The 12,395-nt window shown below is 53.5% G+C and overlaps 6 protein-coding genes across 6 annotated transcripts; 1 reads left to right on the top strand and 5 right to left on the bottom strand.

Annotated features, from left to right (window-relative positions):
- Window positions 1-417: 417 nt before the first annotated feature.
- On the bottom strand, window positions 418-3,207 carry J4E78_004983 (uncharacterized protein; the record flags this gene model as incomplete). Its single annotated transcript, XM_049365607.1, has 4 exons — window positions 418-1,379; window positions 1,426-1,859; window positions 2,648-2,919; window positions 3,031-3,207. The coding sequence occupies 4 exons, from the start codon at window positions 3,205-3,207 to the stop codon at window positions 418-420; spliced, it is 1,845 nt and encodes a 614-aa protein (XP_049222322.1).
- A 1,805-nt stretch (window positions 3,208-5,012) lies between these two features.
- Window positions 5,013-5,467, bottom strand: J4E78_004982 (uncharacterized protein; the record flags this gene model as incomplete). The annotated part of the gene is made up of 2 exons (XM_049365606.1): window positions 5,013-5,352; window positions 5,406-5,467. 2 exons carry the CDS (start codon window positions 5,465-5,467, stop codon window positions 5,013-5,015), a joined length of 402 nt encoding a protein of 133 aa, XP_049222321.1.
- A 380-nt stretch (window positions 5,468-5,847) lies between these two features.
- On the bottom strand, window positions 5,848-6,720 carry J4E78_004981 (uncharacterized protein; the record flags this gene model as incomplete). The annotated part of the gene is made up of 3 exons (XM_049365605.1): window positions 5,848-5,937; window positions 5,990-6,091; window positions 6,163-6,720. The coding sequence occupies 3 exons, from the start codon at window positions 6,718-6,720 to the stop codon at window positions 5,848-5,850; spliced, it is 750 nt and encodes a 249-aa protein (XP_049222320.1).
- A 417-nt stretch (window positions 6,721-7,137) lies between these two features.
- Window positions 7,138-8,203, bottom strand: J4E78_004980 (uncharacterized protein; the record flags this gene model as incomplete). Its single annotated transcript, XM_049365604.1, has 3 exons — window positions 7,138-7,450; window positions 7,502-8,033; window positions 8,098-8,203. 3 exons carry the CDS (start codon window positions 8,201-8,203, stop codon window positions 7,138-7,140), a joined length of 951 nt encoding a protein of 316 aa, XP_049222319.1.
- A 275-nt stretch (window positions 8,204-8,478) lies between these two features.
- On the top strand, window positions 8,479-8,854 carry J4E78_004979 (uncharacterized protein; the record flags this gene model as incomplete). The annotated part of the gene is made up of 2 exons (XM_049365603.1): window positions 8,479-8,673; window positions 8,741-8,854. 2 exons carry the CDS (start codon window positions 8,479-8,481, stop codon window positions 8,852-8,854), a joined length of 309 nt encoding a protein of 102 aa, XP_049222318.1.
- Window positions 8,855-9,049: 195 nt separating this feature from the next.
- Window positions 9,050-12,222, bottom strand: J4E78_004978 (uncharacterized protein; the record flags this gene model as incomplete). The annotated part of the gene is made up of 11 exons (XM_049365602.1): window positions 9,050-9,154; window positions 9,201-9,339; window positions 9,388-9,426; window positions 9,475-9,589; window positions 9,636-10,183; window positions 10,234-10,627; window positions 10,704-10,917; window positions 11,004-11,081; window positions 11,131-11,661; window positions 11,708-12,054; window positions 12,105-12,222. 11 exons carry the CDS (start codon window positions 12,220-12,222, stop codon window positions 9,050-9,052), a joined length of 2,628 nt encoding a protein of 875 aa, XP_049222317.1.
- Between the last annotated feature and the right edge of the window lie 173 nt (window positions 12,223-12,395).

The raw sequence follows: 12,395 nt of genomic DNA, 5'->3' as shown, positions 1-12,395 counted from the left end.
AGGCTCAAAGATACTACCAATCCATTGCCACATATCCACAAACATGCTATACGATACGTGCATCTACATGTGCATCTACATGTGCATAAAGACCGATCGATCCGCCCACGACTCTCCCGTCGCATGCCAACCCAAAATCATCACATAACAAGTAACCCGCCTATGAAGAAACAAACTCCGCTACATAACATCCTGCCGCCCTTAGAGATCTAAATGGCACCCCGATGCAGCGAACCAAAGCAAGAACCGCAGCATGCGCCGAAGGTAGGAACAAAAGAATGTGGATGACAAGCAGCCAAATAGATATGCTAGAAAACACGAATGACAAAGGACATCCGTCGCGACGTTGCTCACGCGCCAAACGCTGCCTCGCGCTACACATCGCGGACAGCATAGACACCCTCCAACCCCACAGACCTACTGCGGCGGATACGAATACCCAGACTGATAATACCCCGAGTTGTCCGGAATAGTCGGAAAGCCATATTGTCCCCAATTATTAAAGTCTTGAGCACTATCACCGATCATGACATCCCCAGCCCAGCCATTGGGGAAAGTAGCAGCGCCGCAAATCTCCATGTTGACCTTTTGCTCCTGGATCTCCTGTGGACGTGCTTGTGGCCATGGTTGGTACACACCGTGTATCGGGACAGATGCGGGGGCTGACACAGGCGATTGGTGGGGGTCAGGCTGTTGGAAGGGACTTCTCAGGGAATGCTGAGTATTGGGATACTGGTATGCTGGGTAGGGTTGTTGTGGTGATGTCAGTGCCGTGGCGCGCATGTGAGAGTTTTGATCATAAGAAGGTGTACGGCCGCCGTGCGCGTAGGTTGATGGTTGGGTGACTGGAGGAGGAGCTGGAGGTGTTTGTTGACCATTGTGGTTGACGGCAGTGAAGCCGGACTGGTTACTGGACTTTTCCTCCGGCGCGCCTTGCATCTCATGCTTGACCGAAGCGGCGCTGGTAGGCAACGTGCGCTCTGCGGAGTCTTCGTCATGCGGCAGTCTCGTATCCGCGAGGTCCTTATCCCTGTCGGGCCATTGTCCGTCGTTGTCGTTAGCGTTAGCAATGTCACCGAACTGCTTGTGCGTCCTCTCGAAGAGCTGCGCGTAGTCTTTCAGCCCACCGCTAGCGACGCCATCGCTGGAGTTGCTCTTTGGAGAATCATCGATCTGGCCGCTTAGCTCTCGGTACTTCTTCCTCTCGCGGCGGTAATATCTTTGCCATTCTGCTAGTTGACTGAGCCACGAGCGGGCCATCTTGAAGCGACTCAGAATGCGTAGTAGGAAGCCGTTTGCGATATCATGGGCTCTAGGGTCTTTACGAGATGAGAGGGCGTCGTCCGGGTCCATGTGAGGAAAGTAGTGGCAGTAGATGGCTGGGGTGGTTAGCAATACCCAACCAAATCACTGTTAGATACTTACTGCCTATTCCAACGGCAAAACAAGAGAAAGCTACCGTTGGTGTTTGTACTAAATTGCTATGAACTTGTGAGTTCTCGATAGTATGAAGTAGTGTTGTGAAGTCGAGGCAGGCTTTCCAACAGTCTTTGGCTTGCTTGATCCAGTAGTCAGGGTCAGGGGGTTTCTCATCAATTAGTGGCTCATCCAACGGGCCGCGGGGATACGTCAACGTCCATGGTGATGTGGGCATGTACTCTCTGTACAACCACACAAAACACAATGTGTACATTGCATGTATCGCGACGTATTTGCCAGGCGAGTTGTAGCTACGGTCGTCGTTGTTGTCCGAGGTCAGCTGGAGGTGATCAGGAAGGTCGCGCTTCAGCTGCTTGAGTTTGTCCTCCAATTTCTTGAAGCCAGTCGTTGCGCACCACGGTGGATTCTTGCCTTCTTGTCTACACGTTGTCAGTCAGATATCGCGGCGGAACGAACGAGGCAAACGGACCTTCTGCCGCGTTTACACGACCATTGTGAGACTTCTCCGAAGATCACAACAACTTTGATGTACCATGTTAGTTCTGCCTCCCCCTCAGCAACTTCCCACCTCCCCCCATCCAGGCCACTGACTCGATCTGCTCCGTCGTGGTCATTACGGCGTTCCTCGGCATGTTTGTTCCATCGTTTCCTCCGCGCAGTATACATCGCATCGTCTTCACCCAGAAGCCTTGTTCTTGCTCTTTTTCCAAAATTGAATGCGCCATCGCTACAGACAAGTTGAGTTCTTTGAAGTTGATCGGGCGTAAGCATCCTCGGCCGATCCTCGCCCCAACTCAGATAGCAATCCATGAGGACGCAGCTCCAAAAGGTACGCCGCTGAGTCTCGCGAAGTATGAATTGGTCCTTTTCCGAAAGGCCCTTTTCACAGTCTTTCAGTGGTGCAGGTAGGCCGCTTTCATCGACATCCAGGTGCGGGTACCCAAGGCATATGGCAGCTCTGATAGCAATCCCGACCTTCATCCAGCCCTCAGTACCTTGCAAATTGGTCCATTCATAATACCCCAACATGAGGAGTGTTTGGATCTTTTCCACATTCGGGGACCCAATGATATCCGTTCCCATCTGCGTGCGAGTCGCCGATGCGTAGAATTCGGCAACCCTGATCGGGTCATTACCCATTTGCGCTACGAGCTTGTCATGGAAACGAGCAGTCTGGGTAAGGAAGGCTAAGAGCAAAGGCGCATACACGCGCGGCGTTGGAGCTTGAGTCGGAGTCTTAACTTCAGATGAGCTGCCAGATGAAGGCGGCGGCCGCACAGAGCTGAGGAAAGTTCGCTTATGCAAGAAGGGGAAGTCGGTAGAGAAATGCTTCTCATAGATGTCAAACAACTCTTCCCAGACCTGGGAAGTAAGCAATGGTGATTGAAGAGCATCTTCAGGCGAGCCCAAGCCTTCTACCGAGCGTTGCGCTGTAGTCGATGTTGGTGCTAGCAACTTGCGTCGCTTCTTGGGCGGGGCCTGGGGGTGTCAGCGCTAGCACGTGATATAGCCCAGGACGTGAACTCAGCCACGAACGTTGATATGCAATACGACTAAAGGAGTACTGGGAGACAAAAAAGGATGACTTACATCAAAATCGGCCGTGCTATCGCGGCGCACAGATCCTGTGCTGCTTGCGACAGCCGCGTGGTCCCAGGTACAGTCGCGGTTGGTATTCGCGCAGGCCTTGCACGTCGTGCCCTGACCGGTGTTTTCGCACTTGGTCTTGCTTCGGCGACATCTGGTGCATGCAATCTGCGAGCGCATGCCTCGTTTTGCTGAGGGCTCAGCACTGCCGCCGCTGGCATCAAGGGGCCCGGGGGTCTGCTGCGGAGACGCCTTGACGGTGGATGGAGACAGCTGGGTTAGGGGAGATTGCAGTTGCTGATGCTGTCCGGGAGGAGATGGCGGCCGTTGATGTCGTTGTTGTGGTGGGTAAGCAGGCAGTGCAGTTAGCCGCGGTGCATTCTCTCCGGTCATGGGAAGATGCGCGACGGCGCCCAGCTGAGGCGGTGCGCGAATATTGGCGATGAGTGCAGGGAGTTCTGAGAACGGGGGTTGATGAAGAATGGCGGTGCTGCGAGGCTGCGCGCGTCTTGTTGATCGAGTCTTTCGGGTGATGTTGCTGCGATGTGCGGGCCGGAGAGATGGAATGGTTGCCGGAAACGCCAGTCACGGGCTGGGGCCGAAGATTACCAGACGACGACAACAAGATGCAATGCAGGTCGGAGGTCTTGCGCAATCGTCGCGTATTCCAGGGCGGCAGGCAGCACAATTTGCGGTCGCCGGATCGTGTGGTTCCAGCGTTGGGTGCTGGCTGGCGTCTGCCTTCGATGCTGCGGGCACACGGGTATTAACGTTGGACCTTCCCTTCCGACGGGACGAGAGCAACTTGGCGTTGGTCCTTGCAGCGAGTGCTGCCATAGCATACCGTGGTATTTAAGCGATCGCTTCATCCGACAAACTTACCAGTCACCGCGATTTCTCTGCCGGTCTGCCGTCATGAGCTTATGCTTACCCTGACAGCCCACGGCCACACACCCCAGCGGCCCAGCTGTTGGCCGCCGCGCAGTCGCAGCAGCAACCTCCCACTTCACCAGCGGCCCGGTTAGCACCGCATCTCTATCTATCGCTAATCCCGCCTGGTCCGAGTCTCTCAAACGCCTCCCTCTCTGCTTGCCCCAGCACATGAGCTGTCGCACGCAGAACGGGCGCTGACACGTGGGTGGGCCTGCATGCAGTAGTAAGGTGTCGCGGAGCCTTATGGCGCACGTACAAATACGCCCAGTCGATTGCGTTTGGCTGTCAGCCAGGCGCTTCACCGTCACCTTACTCTAGTCCGTCAGAACCATGCCCATCGTCGCCAGCGCATGTCCCGCATGGTTGTATGCAAGGCTCCGAACGGTGCAACACCTTCACATGATGCGAGCCTCTCGTCTATCTTTTGCCCCATCCAGCTAACTACGCATATCGCTACCTATGATATCGCCAGGCCGTGTTGGCCGGTAGACGTAGCCTCGTTGTCTTACTTCCGCGGGTCTGAAAGCGGCATCAATCTCGATGGCTCGGCCTTAGCATTTGCCTCTGCCCGGCAAATCACCTCGATGCGCTCCAACGACTCTGCGTCTCAACGACGTTGTAGATGAAAGGCGCCAGGGGTTCTCGACTACCCATGGATACGCCGCACTCGTACGTCAGGCCAAATGGGACATTTCTCCCCTCGCCACGGTTAGCGAACTATGTCGCGCATGCGCATGCGACCAAGTTCAGCCTGACATTGATGAGTGAGATTTTCTGCAAGTGGCCCAATCTGGCTGCTGCACGATCGGTGTAGACCTTGCATCTTATCTGCCCTCGGGCATATTATGTCGCACCCGTTGCGTCTGTCGAAACTGTGGTACATGGAGTCTAAATCAAGTTTTGATCATTTTATCGCCTATGGCGGGAGGCGGCCAGGAGGTATTTAATGTACTTTGATTGGTCATGTAAACTTCACAAAGCTGCTTGTAGCCTCCAGCCTCTTGTGCCTAGTCCACCTCTGAATCCTGGAGCCTATGCGAGGCAACTACAGCCTATCTATCCCTCCTGATGAATCCTCCGTACGACGCGCTTGGACCACGTCCAATCGTCGCATTTGCCGTGGAAGGGCGATCTTGACGACGTAGACCCACGAACTTGGCCATCTTGTCTCGAGTCGCCTGGATAGCGGCGGTGACCTTGGACTGCGGTTTACCAGTCTCAACTCTGATGAGCTCTTGAGCAGGAGCTTCATCGACCTTGACCGCGGACTTCTTCATCTCGACCACTTTGGCCTCTGTCGAAGATGAGACGACAGGAGACGATGCGACGGTAGCCGACTTCTTGGTGAAAGAAGGCATCGTAAACCCAAAGGACGGGACGGCGACGTGTTTGCTGTGGTACTGTTGGAATATCATCCCCGCTGAGACAAGGTGAAAGCAACTTACGGCTCGTCCGGAGTTTTCGATACCGGTTTGGAAGACCAGCGGGAGCTGCCGAGGCCAGACATGTTGTTGATCTATCGCGTGTTAGTAATGCGCACCGACTACATTGACTCTCGATAGTGCGCATACATTGGTATAGTGGTGATGTATTCGAAAACCGATCCGATACGCGCTTCGTCTTGGTAATTGCGACGTCGTTGTAAGCAGTAAGAAGAAAGAAGAAAGTCAGATCGACAAGATTATATACACCGAGGACCTCCTAGTGTACTCGTCTTCACCTCGAAAGAGCGAGAAAACAAAGTGAAGGCACCCACGGTGACGCAGGAATTTACTGCGATATCAGAAATATTGACGCGGTGACGCAGGATCTTATAATTGCAAGGGATGACAGCGTTTGCTATTGATACACATGATACATCAATCCTCTCAGCGTGACAGCCCGCACCTACCACTTCTCAACCGCCGGCCTAAGATCAATCTCCCACGTGAAGTTCGTCTTAGGCTGAGTGTGCAGCCACCAATAGTCGTTCGCAATCTACATGCGCCGTTAGCAAAAGACGCTGCGAAATAAAGACAAAGATACTCACAGCATCAGCGCTCAGCTTCGCCTCCTTAGGCATATCCTTCAACCACTCCTTCGTCCTCGGAATATCAATAACCCCATCAATAATTGCATGAGCGACGTGAACCTGCACATTAACATTGCATTAGCAAACCATTTCCCCAGGTACAACCCAAAGAAAAAAGACTGAATACTCACACCCTGCGGTCCAAACTCCTTCGCCAAACTCTGACTCAACGCCCTCAACGCCCACTTCCCCGTCGAGAAACTCGCCATCTGCGCATTACTCTTCACACTCGCCGTCGCCCCCGTAAAAATCAAACTAGGCGGATGTTCACTCCCCCTCTCCACCCCCTTCAACAACAACGGCAAGACCATCTGCGAAAACAACACACCCCCCATCCCACTAACCCCCAACCCCTTCTCAAACGTCTCCACCGGAATCTCCAAAAACGGCTTCCGCATAAACGCGCCGGAAGCATTGAAAATCGCTGCTGCGGCTGCGACATCATCCCCAAACTCACTCTTTATCTTGGAGAGGGCGGAAGACAGGCTGGAAGAAGAGGATACATCCGTGGCGATGCCGAGGGCGCGGCCGCCGGCGGCGTTTATTTCAGAGGCGAGAGAAGAGAAGGATTCGGGGGTGCGGGCGAGGAGCACGACGGGGTAGGTTTGGCTGAATTTGCGGGCGACGGAGGCGCCGGTTCCGGGGCCGACGCCGGCGATTATGGTGATGAGGGGGGATTTTGATGCCATTGCTGTGTATATTGGGTGTTGGTGTTTGGAGCCTGGGTTGAGATGGGGATGTTGGGTGGATGTGAAGGGGATTGGTAGGCGAGGAGGATTGGTGTAATAACAATGACGAACCGGGCGATTCGACTTATATCTTGCTACAATCCTCGGTACCTTGGTTTGCTGTTTAGTAAACCTCCTTGAGATTGGAAATGGGGATGTTGTAAGGCTGATTGCATAACATGCGGAGATAGCTAGAGCGCGAGGTGCGTCATGATTAATAAGCCACCCCTCTCTCACATGTCCCCCATTCATACACTATACACATGCATACTCACTTGCGGCACCCAAAGGCAAGTCTGATTTAACGTAACTTCGTTGATGCATTACTTTGATCTATGCGACTCATGTCTTCATCACAAATCCCATGGCAACATCCGTCTACGCCCTCCCCGCCCTACCCACCTGAATCATCTCCCCAGTAGGTTTATCGTCGCTCCTGAGGACCGGCCAGCTAGCTCCATCCGCCTTGACCAGCGTCATCTCGAGCTTGGTGCCTAGTATCCTGAACTTGCTCTCTTCCGGCTTGATGGTCGAGAAGAGGGGGAATTCGGTTTGGTAGCGCTTGCTGTCTGAGGTGGGGAGATCGAGCTTTACGTGTGTGGGTTGGAAGTCGACGACGGCGGTTGCCTTGTCGATTTTCTTGAGGTAGAGGGATGCGACGACCGAGGTGGCGGTTTGGTAGTAGTCGTGCCTGGGGGTGGGGTTAGTAGATGGTCTTGTACGGTCTTAATGGGAGACGTACCGAACAGTCTCTAGTTTCTCCTCGCCCTCCTTCTTCTTGCCGCTGCCGATGAACAAATGTCGGTCTTTTGTCTTGCAGCCCTCAATCTTCATGAACTGGTCAAACTCCATCACCCGCCTCTTACAGCAACTCCACCCCTTGCTGCCCTCGTGGAAGATGGGCGCACCGGGGTGGTGTATGCAGCTCTCTCCTTCCCTATCGCCTCCCTTGTGTGTCGCGCCGCATCCTTTCCGCCGACATGTCATGCCCTCCCTGATCTCCAGACTCGGGTCGTCGTCCTCGGATTCTGGCGGCGGCGCCGGTGAAGCGCTCGGCTTGGGCGTGGCTTGTGCGGTAGGTAATCGGGGCGCGGGCGCAGGGAGGGATTCCTCGAGCGATCCGAGGTTGACTTGGATATCATTAGATACGTCAAGGGCTTTGACGGGCTCGGGCTTGGGTGTGTCGTCGACGTCCGAGTGCTTGCCCTTTGTGCACGGCTCGATTGCGAGGAACTCGTCAAAGGTCAAGACGCGTGGTTTGCAGCATTCCCAGCCTGGGGAATCGCATTAGCACCTTTTCTGGTCTTGTCGATATACGCGTTGGTGGTGCTGACCTACCTTTCTGCCCCTCATGGAATTTGGGTGGGCCGGGATGGTAAACACACTCCTCGTTCTCGTCCTCGTACGTCTTGCCGCAGCCTTTGTGAACACACTTCTTCGCCATCTTTGTCGTTTTCTGTGAATAACGCGCTTAACGAGTGGAGAGAAAGGTCGGATGCGCGCTGCTTGTCGTGTTGCGATGCCCCAGATTTTGTTCCGAACATTCTGGAAATCAGCCGTCATCATAGGGTCCAAGCGCGAAGCTTAATCGATATCCTGGCCGTTGAAGCTTTCCATCTTCGGAATTCCTGTCGCGTCAGCCCAAAGCTCTCCGTTCGTATTGCACGCTCGTAGGCATCGGTACTGAGAGAGTGTGTGGGTTGTCAACACGTCGCCAACATGTTCCGCGCCACATCCCGCCTGCTCGCTTGCCGCGTCACCTTCTTCACCCGAACCCCATGCGGCCTATGCGACACGGCTAAAGCTGTCGTGCAGAGTGTCAGAGCAAAGCGACCATTTGATTACGACGAGATCAATGTCATGGATGCAGGGCAAGAAAAGTGGAAGAGCGCGTATGAGTTCGATACTCCGGTGGTAAGCCGACCCGGACCATGGGTCTATATATGCGTGTAATGCACGGAGTACCTGAATGTTCAACTAGATCCACATCGATAAAGCCGAAGCTAAAGAGACGACCATATCGTCACTGAAGCTTATGCATCGGTTCAAGGAAGAAGACGTGACCAAGGCCATGGATCAGGTAGAGCAATCTTGAAAGCATCGTCATGTCGTCTGCCCAGGTCGGATCTCATTTTACGTCTACGTTACGAATCAATCGAGCTGCTGCTGTAAGATCTCTCGTGGGATAAAGCAGAGTAGTGTTTTGCACGATCCATGGTCCTTCCCACACTTTCCACCTTCGTCCTGTCCATGTCCCGCTTACCGAACGTCATCATCGATGCATCCACTTCTAGCTGCGCGAATCCGTGGTTGTAGATACAGTGAGTATGTCGGCCAGCGTAGTCTTTGGATTGCGGTAGACGTCGGCCTCAAGGAAGTCCCTTGCAATTTGCTCCTACCGCAGAGTCAGCCAACATTACGACCTGCCTAGCTTCACATACCGCTTCTTCAAGCTCTGCGGCTTCGTCCTCCGGCATCTGACAGCACGCAGCTACGAGGTCTTCGCCGCGAACAGAGAGGAGGATGAGGTTCTCCGCACGTTGTATAATCTCTGGAGGAACGCCGTTCATGGCGGCACAGCTATCGTCTTGTCAATAAAAATGGGATACGCCAAAGCTATCGACTTACCATGTGCCAAAGCTTGAGGTACTTCGACCTTCGCGGAAGCTAGGCGCTGTTAGTATGCCCTGCGTCTTGCTATCATAGTATACTTACTTATAGAGATACGTTATCTGATCATTGACTTCCGACGCTTTGGCATCGATGCGCACTTCCATGTGCCCGAACGCAAGAGCGGGCCTCGGCTTAAGCAGGTTCATCTCAAAGATTTCTGGTGGTATTAGCAGCTAGTTCATGCATATATGAAGCTCACATACCATGGAAATGCGTAGCGCCAATGACTTTTGGTCGCTCCGAGCCCAAACTCAACAGATATTCCATGACTGCGCATGCCAGACCAGCGCCATCGCTAGACTCAGTTCCTTTGCCGAACTCATCGATGATGAGTAAGCTACGGCGCGTCGCCAAGCTCAGTGCGAGGGATACCTGCTGCAGATCTATCATGAAAGCGCTCTGGACACGAGACACCGTCTCGCGCGTCGTGACTCTCGAAAGAATCTTGTCCGTCAGACCAATCTTTGCGCTATCTGCCGGTACAAAGCATCCGACATGGGCCATGTATACGATGAGCGCGACCTGCTTCAGGTACACACTTTTGCCTGAATAGTTGGGCCCGGTCAATACCAGCATGCTTGCGCTATCTTTATGCGCGTAGGTATGGCGACTTGCAGAGCTCGTAATCGGGTGGGTACCATTACCATAGCTATCATCGGCGTCTTCCTCAGAAGCTTCATCGCCCTCCCCGCCTCTTAGCGTCGTATCGTTCGCGACGAAGGATGATACTGTGAGCTCTTGTAGGATATGGCTGGACGGAAGTCAGTGGCTGCATGCCGCCTCCGCGATTAGTAGACTCACCGGCCTCCCTTGATACGTATGACATTGTCGTTGGTCATCCGAGGGCGACAAAGCTTGTAAATTTTCGCACCTTGTGCTAACGCCAGAAGGCTATCAAGCTCTCCGCATACGTCCGAACAAGATGTCAGCAGCTCTTCATATTGCAGCAGATACTGGGCGAGCTCATGGCTGATCTCAATCTCGCGATCCGAGATGATGCCGTACACGTCCCCGAAGTGATCATCCATCTCTCGGGTTTCGCTGTTCTTGAAGTAAACCTGCTCTTCAGTGGCAAACATTCTCTCCCAGGGACTGTCGAAGGTGCCTTCATAGACGGCATCGCCGCTCAGTTCATTGACTGGAGTGGTGCAGAGAAATCCGATTTGTGGGAAGTAGATGACATTGAGAGTGGCGCCTAATCTTGTCAGCTTTTGATTCGATGTGACACCAATGTAGCAGAAACTGGGATAGATAGGAACAGTGCGACGTACGGATGTCAGAGGGCATCTTCTCAGACAGTTTCCGCGCTACACGGTTGAGGAAGTCGTCAAGACTGTCCAGAGTCCTTTTCATCTGGTCCAGCTCGTCGTCAACGCCGGGCATGATGACAGTTCGACCTTCTTCTGCAGAACTAGCCAAGTCAATGGTCTCACTGATCTTCCTTCCGATCTGGGCCAGGTGATAACCTTCAAACTTCTCGAACACCTGCAAATGTCAGTCGCAATATCAGGAACCGCAGCAGGCTATTTGTGTGGCCTCGCGGTGATTGACAGGCTGGCGGTTAGCAGTACCTTATTCCTGATAGACAAGGTCTCGCCGCCTAGAACATCCTGTAATGTGTCTTTGATCTTGAGCGCATGGAATGCAAACTATCACAATCAGCCTGATGACGTACGATGGAGGGTTTGCGCGACGTACCGCTCTGATAGATGTCCATATGCTCTTGGAGAAGCCTCCGCCTGCTTTTGTTGAGCCGCCCACACCCTTTCTCAGGTTGACCATTATGGCACGCATGTTGCTGATGTTCTTCAAATTCTGCACGAGTGCTTGTAGAGCGGGATCGTTATCTGGACGAACGAAAACCCCTATCGTGCTTAGCCTCTCGTTGATGATATCGATGTTGAGACTAGGGCGCAGGAACTGTTGCCGAAGCAGGAACCTTCCTTGTGGTGTTCGCGCGAGATGGTGGAAGAGCCCATACACGGAGAGCCCTTCCTTCTCGCCAGAGCTGGCTTTGGTCGGCCCTTTGTTGTGCGAGTGCGGATGCGATTCGGCACCCATGATCTGTAACGAGTGAAGCGTATCCGCGTTGATGAACATAGTCTCTCGAAGACTGAACATTTCCAGCGTTGTGATACGGAACATGAGATAAGCTGAGCGATCGCCAGGAAGATATGCTGCAGCGCGTCGACGTTGAATATACGATATAAGTGCTCCAGCGCAGCCGACCTGTGCAGTATTAGCGACGCATCTTCCATGGGAAGCGCGAGAATACCGTCGAGCGGCTGTCAAGGTCAATCCACCCTGCTAGCCGGAGCAGTTGTCCTTGCTGGCCTAACGTGCCCTCTTCATCCAGATGGTTCATTGATGCAAGCTCTCCTGGGATGTTGAAACTGACACGAGTACCGTTCTCGTCACCCAAACGAAGGCTGACAAGCTTGCTCTTTGCAGCATCGTAAGAGAACTCATTGGGTGGTCTCACTTCTAGCAGGAATGGAAGGCGAAATTGGTCGTTGTCGCTACTTGCACAGTCGCTCCTGGCTTCTGGATCGAACCGTTCAATGACTTTGTCGTCAATCTTTGTCGACACCAGGATCACTGTAGGCTCGATGAATGTTCTCACTGCGTCGTGGTTAACATGGGGTCTAGATACCGAGATAAGAAGAACCCACGGGAGTCAATGACATCAACGTCGCCGCATTGTATATCTTCCATGAAATACAGCTTCTCGTCTCTTGCGACGTAATAGCAACATCCTACTGTACCACGTGGTGTCATATCGACGGCCATGATGACCTCGATCAATGTGTCGTCGTTTTCTTCGGCATTGCGACTCTCGGAAGGTGTGTCCACTGAAGTATCCGGAAACGGTCCTCGATCAACGTCTCTACGCGACCTACTCGGCCCTGCAGGCACGCTTGAAGCAGAGCGCGTAGACGATGCATGCGAGTTGCTAGTGGAGG

Source organism: Alternaria triticimaculans (assembly GCF_023758025.1).
Source record: "Alternaria triticimaculans strain BMP 0046 chromosome Unknown scaffold_6, whole genome shotgun sequence".
NCBI classification, from domain to species: Eukaryota; Fungi; Ascomycota; class Dothideomycetes; order Pleosporales; family Pleosporaceae; genus Alternaria; species Alternaria triticimaculans.
The sequence above is the reverse complement of the archived record's forward strand: the minus strand, read 5'-3'. Positions and strand labels throughout refer to the sequence as shown.